Source organism: Dipodomys spectabilis, unplaced genomic scaffold (assembly GCF_019054845.1).
Source record: "Dipodomys spectabilis isolate Male_0828 unplaced genomic scaffold, ASM1905484v1 ptg000079l, whole genome shotgun sequence".
Taxonomy (NCBI): Eukaryota; Metazoa; Chordata; class Mammalia; order Rodentia; family Heteromyidae; genus Dipodomys; species Dipodomys spectabilis.
The window spans coordinates 727237-751215 of NW_024870756.1; the positions used below are offsets into that span (position 1 = coordinate 727237).

At 41.1% G+C, this 23979-nt stretch overlaps 1 protein-coding gene and 1 long non-coding RNA gene across 6 annotated transcripts in view; both read left to right on the forward strand.

Annotated features, from left to right (window-relative positions):
- Positions 1–11071, forward strand: part of Arhgap25 (Rho GTPase activating protein 25) — a 95372-nt gene extending 84301 nt beyond the window's left edge. For 3 of the 5 annotated variants that reach the window (XM_042683072.1, XM_042683073.1, XM_042683075.1), the window contains exons 7-11: positions 962–1035; positions 2510–2631; positions 3223–3419; positions 6355–6866; positions 9338–11071. In XM_042683072.1, the coding sequence (XP_042539006.1) occupies positions 962–1035; positions 2510–2631; positions 3223–3419; positions 6355–6866; positions 9338–9551 (1119 nt within the window). In that variant the 3' untranslated portion in view covers positions 9552–11071. The remainder of the gene's footprint in view (positions 1–961; positions 1036–2509; positions 2632–3222; positions 3420–6354; positions 6867–9337) is intronic. The other 2 variants (XR_006147883.1, XR_006147884.1) reach the window with 2 other exon arrangements.
- Positions 11072–14670: 3599 nt separating this feature from the next.
- Positions 14671–23979, forward strand: part of LOC122110503 — a 32913-nt gene continuing 23604 nt past the window's right edge. The window contains exon 1 of the long non-coding RNA XR_006147885.1: positions 14671–15023. This is a non-coding gene — a long non-coding RNA (uncharacterized LOC122110503). The remainder of the gene's footprint in view (positions 15024–23979) is intronic.

Sequence of the window (23979 nt, forward strand, 5' to 3'; positions counted from 1 at the left end):
AAAGAATCTTCCTTTCCTCATGACTTTCTAAAAAATTCATTTTTATTTTCTTTAGGTAGTTATCCTCACAACTTTGAAAGTGATTCTTAGATAATTGATTGTCATCTAGTTCTTGTTGGATCATTGCATTTTTGCATTAATTAACCCAGGGTTTGAGAATGTAGATTGTCAGAGAATCTGTGCCTTAGAGAAGCTCAAGTTTGAGAGTAGGGTGGATAGTTTAATTACAAAGTCTGAAAACTATAGTATATAAAAGCTGAGACCAGGGCTGGGAAGGTGGAAGTGGTAGATCGCTTGCCTTGCATGCATGAGGCCCTGGGTTCGATTCCTCAGCACCACATAAGCAAAAAGAAAAAAGCCAGAAGTGGTGCTGTGGCTCAAGTGGTAGAGCGCTAGCCTTGAGCTGAAGAGCTGAGGGACAGCACCCAGGCCCAGAATTCAGGCCCCACGACCAGACCTCCCCCCCCCCAAAAAAAAAGCTGAGACCCTCTTTATACTATTTCTTGCAACTTTCTGAGAAGCTATCATATTTTACATGTTTGTATAATTTGTTGTTGTTTGTTTTTGTTTTATTGTTTGCGGTGGGGCTTGAGCTCAGGGCCTGGATGCTGTCCTTGCACTCTTTTGCTTGAGGCTAGCACTCTACAACTTTGGCCATAGTGCCTCTTCTGGTTTTCTGGTGATTAATTAGAGATAACAGTCTAATGAACTTTACTTCCCAGTCTGACTTTGAACTGTAATCTGCAGATCTCAGCCTTCTCAGTAAATAGGATTATAGGTGTGAGACACCAACTCCCAGCAATATATATGTGTATTTTTTTGTGTATTTTAAACTCACAAATCTGTAGGAATAGGGTGCTGGCCAATGTGTTGTATTCATATAGATTTACCAATTCTATTCCCAGTTCCCCTTCCTGGTGAATAACAACAGCTCTTAATATTATCAAAAATCTCTTCCCAGGCTCAACAGGAGTTGATAAAGCAGCTCTCCAACCTTCCTCGTGACAACTATAGTCTCCTGAGCTACATCTGCAGGTGAGATGCCACATCAGGAAACATTCACTGGGTAGAAGAAGAAAGAAAGACTCTCTCTGAGATAGCAGATTCCGGTCTAGGACTTTGAAAATTCATCTCTACACACATAGTATTGAGAAAGCTTTCTGTTTCCACAAGATAATTTCAAGACTCACTCATAACCTGATTGACACACAAAATGAAACACACCCCTTCTCAGTGCTGTAATCCTGGAATATGCAAGGCACTCCAGATTCCTTATATCTCTGGTCTTTCTCACTGGAGACCAACCTAATGCTTTGAATGAATTGATTTTGAGCTACCCTTTCTGGGACAATCTCTGTGCTGTCCCTGGAGAAACACCTAACAGACAGATTGACATAGGTCAGCTGGACTGGGAACCTGGGTCTTCCTCTCACACTGTCTTCAATTTTGTCTTTCATTTTTTTGAAAGAATAGTGACATATAGTTCCCAAATTAGAACAGTAGTTTTTGACCTGATTTGAAAACTAGGAAGATACAGCAAATCATAAACAAGAAATAAACATCAACTTCAACCCCTAGTCCAGCAATGATACCTGAATTCTTGAACATATGTCCTTCTAAATGCTTTTCAAACATAACTATAAAGTTGGTAGAGCATTTTGCTGAATTGGAATAAAAGCAAGATCAGCCTTTGTGTGTGTGTGTGTGTGTGTGTGTGTGTGTGTGTGTGTGTGTGTGTGCGTGCATGTGTGTGTCCTTTTTTTGGCTACTGTTATATTGTGAGCATTTCCCTGTGTCATAAAATAAGATTATATTTGGCTTCATAATTTTTCATCATTTTGATGTGATGATTTATTTCACTAACATTTTCTCCATATTTGGAGTTTACATTGCTTCAATCTATCCATTTTTTACATCTTTTGAAAAATATCTAGAAATTCTCTTTCAGTTTCTTTAACAGTGAATTTGAGAGATTCACGTCTCCAGTGAATTTTTAGTTACTGAGCACCTGCTGAGAGTTAGAGATACTTGTTACTCTAACTGAAGCATAGAGCAAAGAGGCCTTATCTCTAAGACTTCTCACTGATAACTTACTCCTCTCTGAAGACAAGATGCCTATAAACTCCTATATAAAAATATGCATATATATGGAGGCACTATACCTATAAAGTCTTTCAAAGTCAGGATCTAGGGGCACTCAAATACCAATTTTAGTTCTTCTAGTCACCTCTTAGTTCCCTGAACTGGATCTAGATACCTGCTTGTCTGATTCTCCAAACTCAGTCACTGACGTGCCTTCAGCAGCTTGGTAACCTGTATCGTTTCTCTTCCCTCCTTGGTCTTAGATTTTCCAAATGAAATATAAACTCCTGTGGGCAGAACAGTCCAGTTCGACTCTCCAAATGGGAGGGAAAAAAATTGGAATCCAATAAATACACCATTTGTACCTGGAAGTGCTTTCTTCTGGCAACTTCCTGTTTTCTATAAGGGATTTCTTGGCTAACCACAGGTTTCTACATGAAATCCAGCTGAACTGCGCTGTTAACAAGATGAGTGTGGACAATCTGGCTACCGTGATTGGTGTGAACCTCATCAGGTCAAAGGTTGAAGACCCTGCTGTGATTATGAGAGGTAAATAGGCTGGTTCGCGATGATGAACAGAAAAAGTAACAGTGACAACACTGCCCCTTGTGTTCATGCACTGCTCTGCAGTTTTCAGTCTGTATTTCATTTTCAGCTGATTATCTCCACCGCATAACTAGTCTTATGAGATGAAATTTATGGGTCAAGGATTTTTCTAGTGATCACAGAACACAGTAATCTTACTCTAAAATAGTTACTGAGTGTTTCCTAGTCTTTTATTATTACTGGTAGGTATCTTTAATGAGATAGAGCCCAGAAGATCTCAGAAAAATGTCTCCATTTCCCCCCCCCCCCTGTTAAATGGCCTATTTACCTGATCAAGAGGTTATATGGTACAGTGTAGACTGAGAATAATCTTAACAACTTTTTCATTAGCATCACTTCTGTACCCTTCCTCTCTTCCAGCCTTCTCATCATAATCTACTAAACAACTAGGAAGGGTCCTATAAGGGGATAAAATGAAATCTTTTGGAGTGTGTAGGGCCAAGTCTGCAGCCATCTCATTAAGTTCAACCCTGGAGAGCTATCTGCCTCCTATCTCTGGTCTAGCATAATACATCTTTTGCCTCTTTCCATCAGGAACTCCACAGATCCAAAGAGTGATGACAATGATGATCAGAGACCATGAAGTCCTTTTTCCCAAGTCCAAGGATGCACCACTGTCTCCCCCTGTCCAGAAAAATGATCCCAAGAAACCACCAGTGCCACGAAGTTCTGTAGGCTGGGATGCTACTGAAGACTCTCCAGTTTCCAGGACAGAAAGTGTCACTAACACAGTAAGACTCACAGAACTTTCCTGCCCCCTTTAGTCAGGTCATTCCACATAAGGCTACTCTGGGCTGGCAACTTGGGGAGTTATGGGTGATACTATGAGAGTGGGCATAGCTGGTACAGACCTATTCAAACATATCTTGGAAGCCCAGTCTCTTTCAAAATTTAGTCTCTGTCAGAAATGCTCTGGAGGTGAGATTAGTGGCATGCCAATTGTTCAAAGACTGACTAATGGGGTTTTCTCTGAAACCCTATGAGAGAGACCTCTCAGGCATGGTCTAGGGAAGTTCAGTGGAAGGAAATAGATAAAGCATTGCAGATACTTTGGTGAGAGTTGTTGAAAACTCTGGGTGGAAGTCCAGAGAGGACTGGTTTCCTGCTGAAACCCTGAAACGTGATTTCTTTCTCAGAGTTATGTGATGTGTTCGTGTAGTATTTCTCATTCCCTGATAAGCTTTCTCGGCAATGTCAGCCCCTCATTTGTACAGAAGGCTTGGAACTCACGTTCCCAATGTCCCCAAACTCTGCAGATTCCAAAATGTAGACAACTTGAGTGCAATAATTTGCAAAGGTCAAATACTTATATGTATTCATAGGAATTTTTTTTAAAGTAAAGAATGTGAACTTTGTATAGAAGCTTAATTTGTCATGTGTGGCCAAGGAATGTGTTCAGTGTTTCTGGTCAACTAGATAAGTTACCTACAGTGCTCTTGAAGATGGGAGTAAAAGGTAGTAGTTTTAGAGATAATAGTTTTTCTTAGTTGATGCTTATCTAGGTATATTTTACTAACTGTTCAAAATGAAACTGCAATTTAGAAAAGCCTGTTCTTTATGTAATGAAATCACACACACACACACACACACACACACACACACACACACACACACACACACACACACACACACATACACTCATACACACACACTCATATACACATGCAAAGTCCTTGCTATGCTCATTTAATAGATGTCTGTTATTCATTGTTTTTTTATGGGCACCCATTGTGCTGGGAAATTTAAATGTATCACCTCTAGAGTCTTCCCCATAAATGACACCCTTATCTACATTCTTTGAGAATCCAAAATCAGGGAGGTTGACCAGTTGTCCCAAGATAGCAGCACTACAGTTCTTTAGGCAAGATTTAAGTCTAGTTCCTTCTTTAGGGATCCAGATGCTTATGACAGGGAAGAAGTAGGCTGTTATTGCTGAAACAGGTAATGAATTGGAAGGCAGAAAGAGAGCTTGAGCCCCCTGTTTTTCCCATTTTATGTTTTAAGTTCATTTTTATCCTCTTTGGTGTTTTTTGCCTTTACAATTTACTCTTTAAAGTAGTATATTCACTTGGTTCAAAACCCCCAAAAGATAGAAAATAGGCTACCCTCAATTCTGTTCTCATATTCTCACACACAGTATCCATCCTTGTTGCCTGCCTTTAGAAGTTTCTTATCCTTCTAGTGTTTCTTTATGCAAATATAATTGTTCCCTTACTTCCCTGTTTACACAAATATACTAGTTTTCTCTCTTTCTGTGTATCTGTCTCTTACTTTTTTACTCTTGCCTTCTCTACTCTGAATCTTGCTGTAGGGGACAGGAAGTATTGGCATATGAATTCAGAGTTTTGTGCTTATATTTTGGTACTCTACCACTTGATCTGTTCTCCCCATCTAGCACTTGAATCTTGAATATTTTTAAATGTAACAATCTATCTTGGAGAGTTTTTCCATATCTATGCATAAATAGCCTACCCGTGTAACTTCATTTTTGGCCTGTATGTATATAGTGTTCCATTGTTTTCCTGTACCATAATTATTTTCAGTCCTACACAAGGCTTCAATATGTATGCAGGTAGATAAATTTCTGGGATAAATTCCCAGAAATGGGATTGCTGGGTCAGATAAGTAGACTTGAATATGTAATTTTAATGATAAATATTGAAAGAGTTTGTGCTATCTTGTACTTCCATAAGAAAGCAATGTATGAAATAATGTTTCCCTGCAATATCACAACAGAGTGTATTGCTAAATTTGAGGGTTTTACCAGACTGATAGGTAGTAATGATTTTAATAAGAATGAGTTTCCACCGTTATGAAAAGCTTTTTTTTTTCTTTTTTTGTCGGTCGTGGGACTTGAACTCTGGGCCTGGGTGCTGTCCCTCAGCTCTTCAGCTCAAGGCAAGCACTCTACCACTTGAGCCACAGCGCCACTTCCAGCTTTTTTTCTTTTTGCTTATGTGGTGCTGAGGAATCGAACCCAGGGCCTCAGGCTTGCAAGGCAAGCACTCTACCACTGAGCCACCTTCCCAGCCCATGAAAAGCTTTTTTTACATCTATGAGCCAGTTGCATTTTTCCTTTGGTGAACTGTCTAATCTTGTCCTATACTTGTATGTTGGTTGTTAGTCTTTTTCTTTCTAATTTTTATTAACTTTATATAATATGGAGAATAGCTACTAGGCGTATCCCTTTATATATTAGGGAAAGTTGCCTATGGTAGACATTGTAAATATTTTTGTCAGTTTGTCATTTGGCTTTGGGATCATTTTCATTTTACTGATTTAGTATGGGGTGATTGATTTGCTTGTTTCACTATTTTTTTTTTATTTGGGAGGTCATGGAAATCAGATCAGTGTCAGTTAAATTTATTGAACTTTTCTATATAATTCCTGGGCTGTGTGTCATAGTTACAAAGACCTCCTTAGTTATTCTTTCACCATAAGCAAACAAATTATTTTAGTCAGCACTTCATCTCTAGAGGATGAACAACTTTTAAGTGCAATATTCTTATGAAGAATTTCCATACAGATAATAAACTAAGGTGACAAGTAATGGTCTTCTGAGAGTAGCAACTATGCACATTTTCTTGCAGTGCTCTAATTCTTAATCTTGGGGACATAATATGTGAGTGGGAAAACCTATGTAACACTATGAATATTTTTTTCTAGACAAGTGATTTGGATGCTACTAGTCCCACTAGAATACAGCCAAGTGACCAGCAACAAGAGGACAGCAGCAAAGCCCCTAGGGAAAAGCCAGGAGATTGGAAGATACAATCTCGAAAAAGGACTCAAACTCTCCCTAACCGGAAATGTTTCTTGACATCAGCTTTTCAAAGTGCTAATAACAACAAAGTAGAGGTCTTTAAAAATGAGTTTTGGTCTTCAGGGGCCAAGGCAGGGGAAGGGCACAGGAGAACCATGTCTCAGGACTTGCGCCATCTTTCTGACTCCCAGAGGACTTCCACCTATGATAATGTCCCTGTCCTGCCAGAGGTCTCTGGGAGCACAGCAGGTGTTCCGTCTTCTTCCTCTGCTTGTGACTCCAGAACAAACTCTGAAATGGGGCCTGGAAGGAAAAACTCTGGAGAAGAAGAACTGGATTCTTTGCAGAGGATGGTCCAGGAACTACGGAAGGAAATAGAAATACAGAAGCAAACGTATGAGGAGCAGATAAAAAAGTAAGTTCCATGCAGAGGAGCACTAGGAAGCACTTGGCTTCCATCTTTTGGAAGCAATGGGGAGTCACATTATGAACTGTTTAGCAAAGACAATAGTCCATAGTAGTTGGGTCTAATAAGGAAGAAGGTGAGGAGTGCTTAAATGGCTACTTGAGTGAAAATCCTAAACTTATGATTAGATTTATGAAAATTCAAATATCTTGCCTAAGGAGCTTAACCAACAATTTCCAACAATTTCCAAGTGGTTCCTTAAGACTCAGTATATTTTAATGAAATCAGAAAAACTTACAGTGGTTTCATATTAATGTCATTCATTGATTCTTTAAATATTTTTAAAGCATCTCCAATGGGCCAGCAATAATCTAGACCTTGGGAACAGCACTGAAGAAGACAAGAGAGGAGTCCCTGTTTTATAGAGAGCTTTCTTCTAGTGAGAGTGGACAGGAATAAAACACATGTAGCAGAACATGTTATATCAGATGGAAAAAACTAAGTCAGGAGGTTAGAGAATTCAGGACGTCCATTTTCTAATGTTAAATAGAGAGACAGTGGTGATTAAGTAAAAGGCTAAAGAAGGTGAGGGAAGGTCAGGCCCAGATTGAAGAACATGCCAGCCAAAAGAAGCCAAGGTGCAGAGAATCACAAGAAGAAAGCAGGTCTGGTATGTTCATGCACAGGATGGGTGGAAGTATCTGGAGCAGGGGGAGACAAGGACAAGGAGGAAAAGTACAGGAGTCCAGGACCAAGTGGGGTTATCTTAACCATCAGAAAGCCTGTTTAAGACGGAAGCATCTGAAGTTTCCACCTGACATGTTTCAGCTACTCACCAGTTTCCTATTAAACACAGGCTACAGGGGGAAACACAAGTGGGAGCCCTTAAGCAGCTAATGCCCCAGTCTCATGCAGTTCCTAAGATGCTTATACTTACAATCTGCTCTGTGGAGTAGGTAGTATCTTCTTGGGACCTTTTATGACATTACCGATTTCTCAGCAACTTCTTTATCATGAGAGATAACCCCAACCAGTTTTGCCCATATCCACACTAGTAATAAGGCCATGAAATGCACCTTCATGGATTTCCATATTTATAGATACTTCATCTATAAGAATGATTAAAGAAGTCTTCACCCACTTAGGTACCTAAAAGGAAGATTATTGTTAGCCTGTACCCATTATTCCTACAGATCTCTGTCACCCTATAAGCAAAAGGCAGCTCTATTGTCTGAGACCCTGAAATCGATCATTTGTGGAATGATGAGTTCTGTGAAAGTTTGGCTATGATCAAAGCTATTACAGAGAAAGCTCCCATTTCTTTCTAGCAGAGGAGTATCATTGATAGGAAAAGAACCAGCTGCACCAGAGGTGGATGCTCTTGATCAGAACAGCTTTATGTGTAAGAAAGATCTTGAATATCCACAACAATTCTATAGAGTAGGTAGCAGCTTCATTTCCCAGGAGAAATGGAACTCAGGACGTATAAAACCATTCCTGAAGGTCATGTGACCAGACATTGATGGAGTTGGGATTTTAACATAGGTCAGCCAGACTCTAGAACCCACACAAACACTACCTGTCCACTAGAAGTAGTGCTTAGGTTCTAGCATAATATCTCACCTGGGGTTTTCTCCCAGCCAAAAGGGTTGGAGAACTTGGAGAAGAAAACTAGATTTGGAATGTAAAGGTCAAAAGGAATGAAATTAGTTTTGCTCTAAGAAGAGGTATAGAGGGACAGATAAGGCTCTGAGGAAAGGCTGTTACATGCAGAGTATGTCAAGGTCCTTAAAGATAATATCCGACTGAGATAAGGGCTAAAATGGGCACTCAAGTTTGAAGGACACATGTAAGTGGTTTAAGGAATAGGGAGGCAGTATTCAACAGAATGAAATTCTGAGGCAAATTTCCAATCATACCACCTGAATCCCCCAGAAATGTTGGGAATCTGGAATATGGATGTGGCCTCTACAGATTCTTTTGAACAGGACAGATGTTAAGTTGCTATAGGGGTAGACATACAAATCTGTCAGAAATGATCCCTTCTTTCAAAGATCTTATTATCTGATTGAAGATAGAAAACATGAAATGACATGCAGAATAGTAACTTAAGAGATGCCATAAGATGGTGTAAATGACAAAGGCGAGGCCTAGACCTGCTCTTTGAATCCAGATTGGCTGGAAAGTCTTCTGCAGGACAGAGAAAAAGGCATCCGTTGGATTTGGGTCTTGTGTTTTGGAAAAGAAAATGAACAAGAGCCTCTAAACAAGAGTATAGAGTTGCGAAGGGGAAAATCTACAATTAACACCCTGTTCTTTCTTTCATTTGTTTGTTCTTTCATTTGTCCATTCTTTCTTTCTTCTTAAGTCCTACTTCCTTTTTTATTCTCTTTATTTTTTTTAATTAAATTTAAGTGGTTGTACAAAGGGGTTGTCATGTAACAAAACAGTTATGAATACAACTTCTCTTTCCTTTGTAGTCTTGAGAAGGAAAATTACGATGTTTGGGCTAAGGTGGTAAGACTCAATGAAGAGCTGGAGAGTGAAAAGAAGAAATTTGCTGCATTGGAAATCAGCCTCCGCAATGTGGAACGCTCTCGGGAGGATGTCGAGAGGAGGAACAAAGTCTTGGAAGAAGAAGTCAAAGAATTTGTAAAATCAATGAAGGAGCCCAAGACCAAAACAGATGTTTGAGGGTTCCAGAAGTACTGCTAGGATAGCCTGAGACAGGCCCAGCATTTGCTGCTTCTCATCTACCTGAATGGAAAACCAAAGTACTCTCTGAGAGTCTTGAAAAGGACATTTGTGGGGAGAAACACATTTCGTAGTAAATAAATCAGAGGAATTTTCAGAAGATAAGGGTCAACAGAGACACATAGGGACACGTGTGACACGAGGCTTTTACACATGAGGCAATTGTGTTATTTCTGTATGGTCTCAGACAGTGAAAATGGAACTTCCCAGGGTATATTGGCTAAGGTCCAATGAAGACCCTTGGGGAAGGACATCTCAGGATTCAGGTCGAAGTGTGGGCCTGGCATAGAGTTAAGCTGAGGCATTATTTCTTTATTTTTTTTGTGTGAAATCATTTGCCTGTTAGATGCTGTAAGGCCTGCTCAGAGACCTAGGGACAGGTACTCAGCTCTGAAGCAGTCACTTACAGAGGTAATGATTGAGAAGCTGAACCTGCTGGAGCCAGAACCCCGTCCTCACATCCCCACCCTCCAAGAATTCCCAAACTTATTATTAGACTGAAAATAAGCAAGCCATCAACTTTATTTATAAATGGATAATTGTATTTAAATAAAGAGAAGAAGGAAGAAGAAGAGGAAGAGAAAGAGGAGGAGGTGGAGAAGAAGAAAGGCTATTTGTAATCCTTGCAAAACCTTCTTAAGAATTAGTAAAAGACATCCTGCCATTGGAGCAGGTACATCGCTGTCAGGGTATCTGGCTTGGTGAAGGGTGCATTCCACTTTTCTTTCAGTACCCCCAGTTGTGTATGGAGAGCCTGGGAACAAAAGCTTCCAACTGTACTGTGCTCTCCTGACAGACTCATTATGTGTTTTCATTGGATGTCAGTAATTCTTTTGTTTTACCAAAATGTGAGGGATTTTACTCTCACAAGGGTGAGGAACATTCATACTGCAGATAGTAAATGGCCTTCAGAGTGACTTGATGTAAGTATACATCTCATTGGCTCTTGTCAGAGCTGCCTGTGGCCTGTATTGATAATTTTTTGAATGATGTTTAATATTCAAATGGCAAAACAAGTTCCCTATCCTGAAAACTCAACAGGCACTAGACTAGAAGGACTTTCCCAGCAGATAACTATTATTCTTCATCGGAGGCTCCTGCTCAGGCCCCTTAACCCTGGATAGATTGGTTGAAGCTTTTATGTTTTCTGTTAATGAGTTGTTAAAAAAGCAGTCCTTAGACTTGCTAGCATCAGGGTTAGAACTGTTATCTTGCAGATATTAGTCTCTTAAATATCTAGGATTATGGGCATGAAATACTGGCACCTGGATTCTAGATGTTATTTTTTTATTTCTTTTGCTCAGGCTCTGCACCACCACCTGTAACCCCACACTGATGGGGTGGGAGACAACACAGAGCTCCATCCTAGAGTCTTGCTTGCAGAAGATTAAAAGATGGTCATTTGGGATATTGTTAAGAAATGCAATAAAATATTTGATTTCCTAGGTTCTACTTGTTTTTAATTACAGTTACAAGCATGGCATCATTTGTTGGATTCCTGATTTGGGTTGATGAGTGCCCACAGTTAGTTCTCTTAGCATGGATACATACATATGTTCCCTACAGATGCCTAATGTTTGACTCATTGGGTGCTAAGTGGAGTGCAGTGTGGAAGTGGCCAGTACCACAATTCCACAGGAGACAATTGCCTGAAAGTACAAGAAAGCCCTGAGGTCTATGTTCCAGGTCCATGGTGGGTCCAAGAGCACACAGTGACAATGCCATGTTGGAATCCCATCCCCCTCCTAGTCTGGAGATGCCTCTGATCCTATTCCTTCCACCCATATTCTGAGACAGCAGAGAGTCATTGGAGCTTCAGAAGCATGGGTAAATGAGAATGTTGACACTTTACTTCACGTTCCAGAGTTCTAGTTCCTCATGAGTCCAAGGAAGGGTCAGGGAAGATTTGGGATATGGTATCCATGTTCCCAGTGCCTCATAAAGGTAAGCACAAGTTAGATGATAGGATAGCTCCCTGTGTCACTGAGGCCAAGGAATCAGTTTCAGAAAGGCAGTCCTGGAGAATGATCTCTGCCAGCTGTTGGTCCCAGGGATTTCCTATGACAATACAGGACTGTATTTTTCTAGCCATGCCCTCATCTCCATACCCTCCTCTACTCACATGCCTGGAAAATTCTGCAATCTGCACTAAAAACTGCTTCCTTGACAGCATTCTTTTTTTTTTATTCCCAGACTCTAGCACCCCCGTGCACTTACACACACACATGCGCGCGCACACACACCCACACACACACACACACACACACACATATCAGGGCATGTTTCTCTTCACTTCAAGGCAGATATATGGTTTCCCACTGAGTTTACACTCTACATGGGACAGTTTGTACTAGGACACTATCTGAAATAATCTCCTCCCAATAGATTTTGGTCAGTGTCTGAAGCATGAAGAGACCAATGTGGAATTCTTTAGTACAGAGCCTGCTGCAAAGGATCTAAGAAATAAACACGTGTTCTTATTTTCACCAACTTCCCTGAGCTCTGATCAGAAAGGGCAGAAGCTGGAGATGACAGTGCAGCCTCGGGCTGCTGAGAAGGGGCAGGGCAAGGAGCACAGTGCCACAGCGACAGCTGGCTGGGCTCCACTGGCTGGGAACAGGAAGACATGTGGACACTAACATCTGGTAAACTTCCGCATTCCACCACTTCCTGTGCAGATAGCAGCAAAGAGCAGGCCATGTGCTTCCAGCAGAGCAGGGCAAACACAGATTCATCCTATAATTAAAATGGATGCCTTTTACAAGAATCATATGAAGTCTTCATCTTGCCACATAAGGCAAGGAGGAGAGAGACCTGGTGGACCTGTGACTGCCCCCAGCCCAGGCTAGCATTCAGAGCTGAAGGGCTTATGGCTCAGATTTCCCAGAGCAATTTCTTTCTTTCTTTCCCTTCCTTCCTTCCTTCCTTCCTTCCCCCCTCTCTTTCTCTCTCTCTCTTTCTTTCTTTCTTTTTTTTTAAATTTTATTTTATTTGTGAACATACTGTACAGAGGGGTTACAATTACATGGGCAAGATAATGCATACATTTCTTACCAAGCATTGCAGCCTCCTCCTTTATTTACCCCTCACCTCCCTTCCCAGCCTCCCCCCTCCCCCACCACCCAATCCTTCCCCCCCTCCCCCCTCCCCGACATTGTAAAGCTCATTTTTGACATGACAATTTGTACTTCTCATTGTTGCAACAGGTCCACCTGAATCCTTAATCTTTCTTTCTTTCTTTTTTTCTTTCTTTCTTTCTTTCTTTCTTTCTTTCTTTCTTTCTTTCTTTCTTTCTTTCTTTCTTTCTTTCTTTCTTTCTTTCTTTCTTGCCAGTCCTGGGGCTTGAACTCAGGGCCTGGGCACTGTCTCTGAGCTCCTTTTTCTCCAAGTTAATACTCTACCACTTAAGCCACAGCACCACTCTGGCTTTTTCTGTTTATGTGGTGCTGAGGAATGGAACTCAGGGCTTCATGAAGGCTAGGCAAGCACTCTACCACTAATCCACTTTCCCAGCCCCCAGGGCAATTTCTTATGAGAAGTGAGGAGGGAATTTCAACAGGGATGTGTAATTGCAACTCTCACTTCCTCTGATACTGGAAAACTCTCTTCGAGTCACAGAATAACAACATTGGAAGATGCTCTGGAGTATATTTAACCCGCCTACTCCTTCCATGGGCAGGAAATGTGTGGCTGAGACAGTGACTGAGCAGTATTCCCCTGACAACAAGGAAGGGAGCTAACGGAAGTGATGGGGGTGGGGGAGTGTCTCCTGACCCACAGCTCATATTCTCTTTGTTTCTTTTCACGACTTCCTTCTCAAAACACCAAGTTTATGTTAGTATGAATCAAAATAACCAATTACCTCTCGGGAGAGTAGGGAATCAGTCTCAAAGTGAAACGGAAAATTTTCTTGAGAAAAACAGGTTCTTTTCCTGAGGTTTTCTCCAATTATTAGTGATCTAAGTTCTATAATTCTAATCAGGGAAAGCCAAGTCCAAGCTGAGTGCTTCTAGAATATAAAGCAGGCGACACACCTTATTTGAGATTTTTCATCTGCTTGTGCTATCAATTGATGTTCTAAGACAGTGGCGCTCAGTCTTGGCTACACAGTAGAATCACCTCAGGAGGGGTAAAATAGAAATTCGGATGCTCACATCCTATCCCATACCAATTGAAGCAGAGAGCTGAGAGAAGGGATTCTAGGAATTCACTTGGTTCTAAAACTGCTGAGTTTGCTCCAAACCCATGCTAATAATAACATTGAATCCATGTGCTCCTCTTTCCCATTTGTAGTCATGGCAACTCTCCCTCTCTCTCTCTCTCACTCTCTCTTTCTCTCTCCACCTTAGCTAGCTTATTATGTGTTCAATCATTTAGAAGAAGAATGTAACTTTGTGTGTAAACAAATCATCCAAGAATGTTGAGATGTCCTTGCTTAGAAGGTTGAGTGGATTCATAGGCAAAGAAGGTAGACACTTGAGGGCGTGGTTTAAAGAGTTCTGGCAGGTATTGAGGAAAGAATCCCTAAGAGTGTCTTTTGTTACTCAGCAGCAAAGTAGAGCCACCTACAGGTGAAGACTTCTCCATGGCCCAAAGTCCTAACCATCTGCTTATTCTGAGGAAGGACTGGAATGGCCAGGTGTCACCAGGTCCTTGCAGGAAGTCATTCATGGTCTGGCAAATCAACTGTACTCTCAAAAGATAACTCTGAGGGACTAGGATATCCATGGAGTTTCTGATTCTTTGTGGCAAAGGAAGGATGAGGCTAATCTTTTAGACATCCATGCTGAATTTCCTCACTTACTCTCAACCCTTTCTTTCCACTCAGAGAAACCTTCCCTCTTCTTTGGAGATTATGATGGCCAAGCAGGGCACATTGGATAAGCCTAAAGGATGTGCTTTAGACAGAGAAAAATGTGCCTATTCCACATAAAGAACTCAGTAGGAATAATGTATTGGGGAAGAAAATAGGGTCATACATTCTCGATCTCTTCTTCATCTGGGATGTGTCATGAGTTAAATATAAGCTCTGTTCTGACTTGATGTAGAGTGTCTTCAGCTTTGTTTCACGTGGTCTGACTGTTTTCAAAACACTGTTGTGGGTTAGCAAGCAGAGGAAGCATTGCCACATGACCACTTTGAACAAGGCCCGTCTAACAGTGCATTAACATAAACTTGCCCTTTGCTTCTTGAGTTTAATCATTGCTCCTGGCAAAGATACAAAACTCTTGTTTTTCTTAGAAGTTGTTCCTTCCCAGGCTGTGAAAGAGTGCAGCAATTTTCCTGCTGGTCCCCTTTCAAGGGAAAAGCTAGATGAACACATGGCTCAGCTCAGCTGCTCTGGAGCTTCAGGACAGAAGCATTCTGTGGAAACTTGAACTTAATCACTAGGAAGCAAGTGGACTGCGTTAGGTACTGTGCATATTTTAGGACTGGATACCATTACCCCTTACTATCTTCTTGAGATTGGTTGATCCCAAGGCTCTTTGTAGATTCCAAAATCCATGGATGCTCAAGTCTATTAGCTATAGTGGCTTATGTGTATATATCCTACTAATATCCCCTAGTATACTTTAATTAATCTCTATATTACTTATAATATCCAAGCCAGTATGGATGTTGTTGTTATACTGTATTGTTTTGGGAAGAATTAAAAGGAAATTGAATGTGTATGTTTATTACAGGTGTGTTTTGGGGAGGGTAGGTTCTGTCTGTAGTTGGTTGAATTGTGAGATGTAGAGCCTTTGGATATGGAGGAGCAACTATATTATGAAAAACCGAAAAAAGAGAGCCTCCATTAAGAGAGTCTTTACTCTGTGTCACTCTGCAGTTGCTTACCTGCTGCAGTGCTGAGTACTAAGCAAAATTAATGCTCTCAGCTGTGGGCTATTGCTTTTATGTTCTCATAATGGATTTCATGTTATTGATCCAATGATGTGAAAGTCATGAATTTTACTTGCTGTTCATATTTTTTTTATTCATTGGCAGTGGTTCTTGTGTGTCCCCATGGCTCTTCTGAAAGTATTAGAATACACTTCCCAAAGAATTTGAGAGTAATTGGAGAAACAAAATATACAAAGAGCACATGGCATTTGATAACTGTTATGCCAATCTGAAAATAGTTGACTTCCATAAAAGATAATCTGTATAATGAGGCCAATGCTATGTTTGCATGGATATAAGAAAATTGTACCCATGATAGAACAAAATGTTATAACAGCTGTTCTTCTTTTGTCTGCTGGGAACAACAGAGCACACCTTGTCATCCCAACTACTTGGGAAGCGCCGATTGAGCAGATCATGGTGCCAAGCCAGCTGGGGTAGAAAAGTCCTGTCCTGTTGAAACCGGACATGGTGTTATGCATCTGTAATCCCAGTGATGGTGGGAAGCCTAAAATAGGTGAATTATAGTCCAGTGTACTTCTGGACTGGGACCCTGTCTCAAAAAGAACCAGCACGTCAAAGGGCAAGAGGTAGGGCTCAGGAGTGCCTGCTCAGCAAGCATGAGGCTCTCAGTTCTCTTGTGCCAGAAAGAGATAGTACAATTATTGAGTATTTTCTACCCTGTAAGTATGGAATTCTCTGCTTTACCTGGGATATCTTATTAATACTCATATACAACTATTAGGCAATTGACAGTATCATTCCCCTCTTAAAGATGGGGAAATTGGTTTAGAGAGGGTACATAATTTTGCCCAGGTTTACATTCCTTGTGTGTGTGTGTGTGTGTGTGTGTGTGTGTGTGTGTGTGTGTGTATGTGTGTGCCAGTATGAAAGCTTAAATTCAGGGCCCCCCCACTATGACTTGGCTTTTTTACCCACAGCTGGCGCTCTTCTATTTGAACCATGCTTCCAGTTCTACCATATTAGCTGATTAATTGGAGATAAGAGTCTCTTGAATTTCTCTGTCCAGGCTGGCTTTGAATTATGATAGTCAGGTCATCTTGAGTAGCTTGGATTATAGGTGTGAGTCACTGGCATCAGGCTAAGACACATTTTTTCACTTCAATGTTTTTGAAATTGGTATGCATCTTACAGTTGATTGGCATATTTCATGTGTAAGACTTTATGCATTGATTGCTGTTTGAGGGAGAAAATACAATAAATGATGACAGGAACAAGCAGCAAAACCAGATCCCAGATTCTTACCACAGATCACCCAGTCACAATGGCTTCAGTGTCAGAGGAATCGCCCTACCTGTGTCTAAGTAATGAGCACAAAAACAATAGCCAGCTTCCCTCTGAATAGCTGTTTGACAAGATTAAATCTGCTGAGCAAGTTGATCAGTTCATTTAGGTTGATCAGTTTATTTGCTATAGAGGAATACTAGTGTTTTATTCCCACTACTTAGAAAGCCTTGTTTTTTTTTTTTTTCTTTCTCCAGGCTTTATGGTTTAATCCTAACAAAAATCCCAGGGCTAGATTGGAATTCTTTTTTGATAGCAAAGTTACCTGTTTCTGCTGTTGCTCTTGCTTTTGTCAATAAGTTGACTCTGAAAACTACTGTGTGTCCACTGGAAATCTTTTTTATTTTTTTGTCGGCCATGGGGCTTGAACTCTGGGCCTGAGCGATGTCCCTCAGTTCTCAGCTCAAGTCAAGCGCTCTACCACTTGAGCTACAGCGCCACTGCCGGTTTTCTGGTGGTTTATTGGAGATAAGAGTTTCACGGGCTTTCCTGCCCGGACTGGCTTTGAACTGCAATCCTCAGATCTCAGCCTCTTGAGTAGCTAGGATTACAGGCTTGAGCCACTGGCACCCAGCTCAGAAATCATTTTTGTGGCAGCTATTAGGGCTGTAGATGGAGCTAAGGCAGTTTAGAGCAAAGTCAATACTTCAAAACAAAATCTTTAGCAATTGAACATATTGGCTATCTGACAAATTGGCTTTTTAGTGAATGAATCTGATTTTACATACTAATAGTCAACCTTGGCCAACTGGACACAGAGAGGTATCAGAAACTATCATGCAGTCAGGAGAAGGAGAGCAGCATAATTTCAGTTGCTGGCCAAGGGGGGAAAAAGGTCAGGATCAGGAACAAGGCAAGACAGGCCCACTTCCTGGACTAAGGAGCGGAAGTGCTGAAGAGAATAACTAGGTGTGTTTGGAGGATGCAGTTGGAAACCCCATGAAGAGATCACAGGGAGGCAGAAGGCAAAGGTAGTGTCTCATCTGGAGCTGTGTGTGTGTGTGTGTGTGTGTGTGTGTGTGTGTGTGTGTGTGTGTGTGTGTGTGTGTGTGTGTGTGTGTGTGTGTGTGTGTGTGTGTGTTGGAGGGTGAGTGCCTCCAGGTGGCTGCTGCAGGAGCAAGGGGCGACTCTAGTCCAGTCTGCATCCTGTTCTCTTGAGGCCCCACCCCAGAGGCAAGGGCCTGTTTCCTTTCCACCAAGACTCTCAGCTCACTAGGCTGAGCTCCTGCAAAGCTGCAGCATCCTGGAGGGGGTACAGTTTTCAGCTCATCCCAAGGAGGCTTATGAGCTGAAATGGCAGTGTAGCACCTCTAGAATGGGGAAATGCTAGTGTGTCACAATTGTCCCTTGTAGCTAGGTAAAAACTCATGCACATAGGGCCTTCAGGGATTCTAAAATCTCAAGAGATGCTCTAAGAAGCCCATCTGAAGATATCACTTTATTAATTTGCTTAAAAGGAATTTTTATTACTATAATAGATGGTAATGACTACTATCATGATGATAATGGTGATGATGATGGAGCTTCAAGTGGCTTCTGGAGCTGCTCAAAACCAGAACCCCAGGAGCAGCCAGAGCCAGCCATAGGAAGGAAGCAAGGGGCATACAAATGGCTATTCTGCAACCAACCTGCTTCTTATTCAAGACGGAAAACTTTTTTGAGACATCAGGCCTTGTCTTCTTTTTTCTTTTTTGATGAGACAGAGAAATATTTATTACATGCCTGGGCACACCACAGGGAGAATGAAGTAAGCATGCAGACCCAGCTTTGGAATATAGACATGAGCTTTAGAGGTAAATTGAAGAAGAGAGATGTGCAAACTGAAATAGTCTCCACAGGCAAAATGGATCCTTTTCTCCATTCTGGTCCTGTAAGGGGTTTGAATGAGTTATTCTGCCAGCACTTGTGGGAAGCAATCTGGTTTCTGTGAGATGATTCTTCCTGCTCCAGGATGCAACTTGATCGTCATAGGTAATTGTCCTCATGGGAGGGGTGGTCCATCCTTCTGGGTTCTGCTGTTCTTTTCCTTGGGTTGGTTTCAGTTCCTGATCATGATGATGTCGTTGATTAGACTTGTCCTTCCAGGTCTCCATGGTGATTGGAGGGCAGAAAGAGTCAGACTCAGAGACAATGTAAAATGGAGTCAGGGATGCCAAGATTTTCTCTTGGTTTAAGTTAGCTATGGGTCCAGTGCTTTTTAGCAAGAGTGATTTTTTTTTTATTTTTTTTGAACTCCAGGCATCAGGCTTTTCTTATGGTGCCTCAAAGGGCTAGCTATATGTGTTTAGCTATTTGCATGAAGACTAAGGTATTGTACTTGAACTACAGAATGAAGCATTCTCCTTAAAGCAGACTGTGTACCCTATTTCCCTGTTGCATTGTAGATGTCACAGTGAGATCCACAACCGTGCTGCATATTCCCAGCACAGAGGGGGGTGGAAGGGACAGAAATTCCTCCCAGTTACAGTGTGCACCTCAAAAATGAGAGTCTGGACCTTAGTGAGAGCATTGAGTGTCTGAAATAGCCTAAGAAAATAGAATCTTCCAGCACACAAGTCTACTATGGGGAGCTTCCTTGCATGAAGCAATGTTTAGGAATGAGCAAATACATCCCAAGGAACCACAGGACCTGTATCTACCATGTTTCCTCCAGGCTGATATTGAGGAAACAGCTGGACATGCAGAAGCAGGTCAGGTCTTTGGCTAGAAGACATAATGCTATAGGTAGCAGTGTTCACTGACAAATATGTGTCCTCCAAAATCTCCTTTAAATATTGTTTAAAGCCATCGTTTCAAAAGAGCCAAGGTGGTGGACAGTTAATTTTCCATTTCTGTAAAGATTCCAGAGTGAGATTTATCTGAATTGGATTCCCAGTTCTACTCTAAGTGCTATCATTTTGATGTTTGCATTTCCACCATTAAAATTGTAAAAAACAAAACAACAAATAAACCTTGGTGTAGCCTTTTCATAAAGCCATGACAGTGTCCCACATATTAGACAGCACTAACAACAGAAATCTACTTTCTCACAATCTGAAGGGCTAGAAGCTCAACATCAAAGTGTGGACAGGTTAATTAGTTAATTATTTCTTCTGGGACCTGTCTCCTTGGCTCGCAGTTGATCACCTTCTCCTGTGCCTTCACATGATTATTTCTAGGGTATTGTTTCCTACTCTATTCCTGTAAGGAAGGAAGCACCAATGACCTCATTATAGCCTGTTCAGAGGTCTCCATCTCTCAATAGGGTCACATTCTGAGGTCCTGCCTCATCAAATGACCTTCAAGTGACACAGTTTGATACAGAACACTTAATAAGCACGTAGTATTGTCATCTAGCTCTTCAATGCAGAGGAATCTTCAACTTTCAGAATCTCTCTTGCAATTCAGGTAAGAGTAATAGCTTCATAACTAGGAACAATAGGTTGATGTTTCATTTTTCATGTTCTATGAAAGGAGGTAAGATCAGAGTCCTGATGCCATGTATCCTAGACATGCCATGAGATGTTTACTCAGTGGATGAGAGAAAGGTTGGCTTTTAATGACAACATTCAGCATTTTATTATGAAATTATTTTTCAGCTATGAACATTTTTATTGGTTCATTGTGGTGCTGAGGCACTACTGACTTTGATCCAAGAACCCTGAGTGCCTAGCCTATGCTCGCCTAGCTATTCTGTGATGGGTTTGTGGGGATATGTCAGGCAAATACGATTTTTCTAAAACTGCTCTAGGGGTCTGGGCTGGACCTGGAGGCAGCACAGGGTCCCACTGAGCTGAGGCTCAAAGTAGATCTGCAGCCTCTACCCCAGGAAGCCAAGAGGCATCTTGAGCTCTTCATGCTGAGCTTCTCCATCACAGCATCCTGACACCCAGAAAGTCAGGGTTAAAAAAAACACATCATCTAGGGAAAGAGGGAGGGAAAACTCTTATTAATCCTTTGTACAAACCTGCTGAAGGAAGAGAGGGAAATGGACATTAGTCCATGATATGCAAATATGTATAAATGCATTCATTGAAATAAAGTAGGTTTAGTGGAGAACTCAAACAGTGTAATTCCTTAAAAAGGCAAAATCATAGTTCAACAACAACTACAAAACCCCAGCAGGAAACTGGCACTTGAAAAAGGTGAGGTGGAATTAAGAGGAAGGGGAGTAGATTAATGAAGAGCAGGGAGGAGGAAGACCGCAGCCAAGAATTCAATGTATATCCTACAAAATTAAGAAAAGCAAGGGAAGGCGTAGTTTGGGAGGGATGGGTGAGACAGTTTAAAGGGGTGACATTGATGAAGATAGATTGTATTTATAAACTGCTTGTTGAAGGGTAACTCCTTTGCACAACTACTTAAAGATAACAAAAACTAAGAAGAAGATGGGACAAAGGGTGATCAAATGTAGCAGTGACACTCAATAGGCACTATGTTGAAAATGAACATATAACTTGTGGAGGAGGTGTTGGGAGGGGAAAACTGGGAGAAAATGAGGCAAGAGGTGACATTGTTCAAAAAGAAATGTACTCATTACCTGGCTTAAGTAACTGTAACCCCCCTGTACATAACCTTTACAATAAATATAAATAAATGTAAAGAGGAGGAGGAGGAGGAAGATGTGGACGGGGGGAGGAGGAGGAGGAGGGGGAGGAGGAGGAGAACAACAAGAAGCAGCAGCAGCTTAGATCTGAGAATCTCAGTTTGAAGCCAACCTGGGCAGGCTTCAAATTATTAGGCTTCAATAGCCACAAAAAAAGCCAGAGATGGATGTATGGATCAAGCAGCAGAGTGTCAGCTTTGAGCAAGTAAACTTAGCGACAGCACCCAGGCCCTGCATTCAGACCTCAATACTGGCACAAAGCCAAAGTTGACTTCAAATTCTTTCCTAGTGGCTGAAGCTTTGGGGGTTACCAGTGAAGATACGTTTTATAAAGAAATAGACAACAATTGTTCCATAAAGAGTCCACAGAAAATTGTCAGTGCGTAGGGAAATGTCCTCATGAAGATCAAGACGGAGTGATGTGTCTGGTGTACTGTAGGCCTGGCTGTTAAGCCCAATATGAATTAGGTAGGTCAAATGCTGAATCAAATCATGGTGGTCGTCTATTCCTGCCGCTAGTGGGAGCTCTAGACTCATGGCTTTCCATCCACCCACTGCCAACTAGGCTATAGGTCTATGGTACTTTGGTGGGGCCCTAGACTAGATTTGGAGGCTGAAGTCAAAACCTTCTACAATGTTTTCTGTGGAAGTCCTATGACTTCCTAGGGCTAGTTTAACATAGAGGCCTGGGACCTTTCCCCTTTAGCCCCTAATCATTTTTATAACAGGGATTTAGAGCTAAAGATGGGGGTCTAAGACCCAGATGCCAGGAAACTATATATCCTGCTTCTATGTAGTAAACTAAAGCCTGCCTGGGACCTAGACAAAAGATACCTAAGATCAATGCCCTAAACTTCCAACCTGGCTGAATATCTAGGGTTTGTACAAAACCTTCATTAAAATAATGAAGTGATCTTGGAGAACTTCCCTTAAATATACTCCATGGAAACAAGACTTGTTGTATATGTAGACATCTTCCACCCAGTTCAGAAGCATTGCATTAACATAGTCATCACTAGTGACAAGGTTAATTTATTAATGTTGGTCTCACATATGAATCTCACAGAAGAGTAGAACACAGATTGTATCTTTCTGTGTCATTGATTAGACCCAAGTCATAACATAGGTCTTGGCATCCAAAAATAACAATTCTGGTGGTTCCCAACTGGTGTGCCTTTGCCTACTACCCCAGCCATCACAAACACACAAGGGCACTTCACTATTTTAGTTTTTTGAGGGGAATAGAGTGATACTTACTATCTGTGGGAATTCAGAAACGTCAACCAGCCAGAAGTAGTTTTCAATGTCTCCAATCTGCATCCCTTTCAATCATACTGAATTTTCTGGAACTGAGGATATAGGTGTGGTATGATAAAACATAGTGACACATGCAAATCATCGTGGAAGGGAAAAGGAAGGTGGAAATGTTCAATGTACTTCCAGGTGGAAAAACTACATAACACTCAACAGGAGTATGTGTCCTGTTAGTAATTGTGGTTATTTGCGAATGAAATCTTGAATCTATTGTTTTTCTTTCAGTGTACATCTGTTTTTACAAACAGCTAGCTACTAAGTTAAAACATAAATGCTTCTTAAATTGCTTTGACTTTAATTAATAACTGGTGGAACTATATGTTTCTTTTGAGCCAAGAATACCATAAAATGCTTTTTAAGGAAACCGTGAACTGAAAAATTTTAGAAACTTCTGGCTTGTTATTTGTGGATTGACTATTAGACTCAGGATTATATGCCTTTAATTAAATATTGTCTTTTTTAACTCACAAAGTAATCCGAAAGAACAGAAAAGAATCTTTGAAGAGAAAACATTACCTAGTTTGCTTCTTCCCTTATAAGGAGCTCTGCTATTGAGCTCTCTTTTTGAACACTTACTATTTAGTGAACTCATACTTTTATCCAGATTTTATTTATTTATTTTTAATATGACCTCAACATTCCCAACAATGTTTGATGATTACTGTTCATATTTATATATGCTGAAGGCTAAGGAAAAGAAGATAATATCTAGTCATGGTAACAAATAACAGGGTGATTTTTGTTTTGGTTTTGTTCGTGCACTGCTGTTTGAACTCAGGACTTCTAGGTTAGTAGGCAGACACCTCACTTCTCAAACTATGCCCTTAGCCCTTTCTCCACTTAGTTATTTTTCAGATATTGTTTTACTTTGGTGCTGGGGCTAGCCTTGGTCTGAGATCCTCTAATCTATGCCTTTCAGGTAGCTCGAATAATAGGCAGGTAGCACCATGCCCGGCTTACTAATAACACATTTATTGAGGACACAGTATTTTTTGAATACAATACTTTCCTGACAGTTACGTTGAGTTGGGAACGCAATTTGAGAAGTACCAGAGTCCTGGCTTGGAGATGGCATCACAAATATCCTAGCACTGACCTAAAGCATGCATTTTACAGCCACAAGAGAATGACCAAGGGGGTTTCTCATAGCTTCCTTTGAAATCCTTTTGTAAGAGTTCTAAAAGAATTTTCTTTGGCTTAGAGATCATGAAGAAGTAGACCCATCCAGAGGGTATGTAGTCATCATTAGGAAACACCACCTCTGGGGGCTGGGAAGGTGGC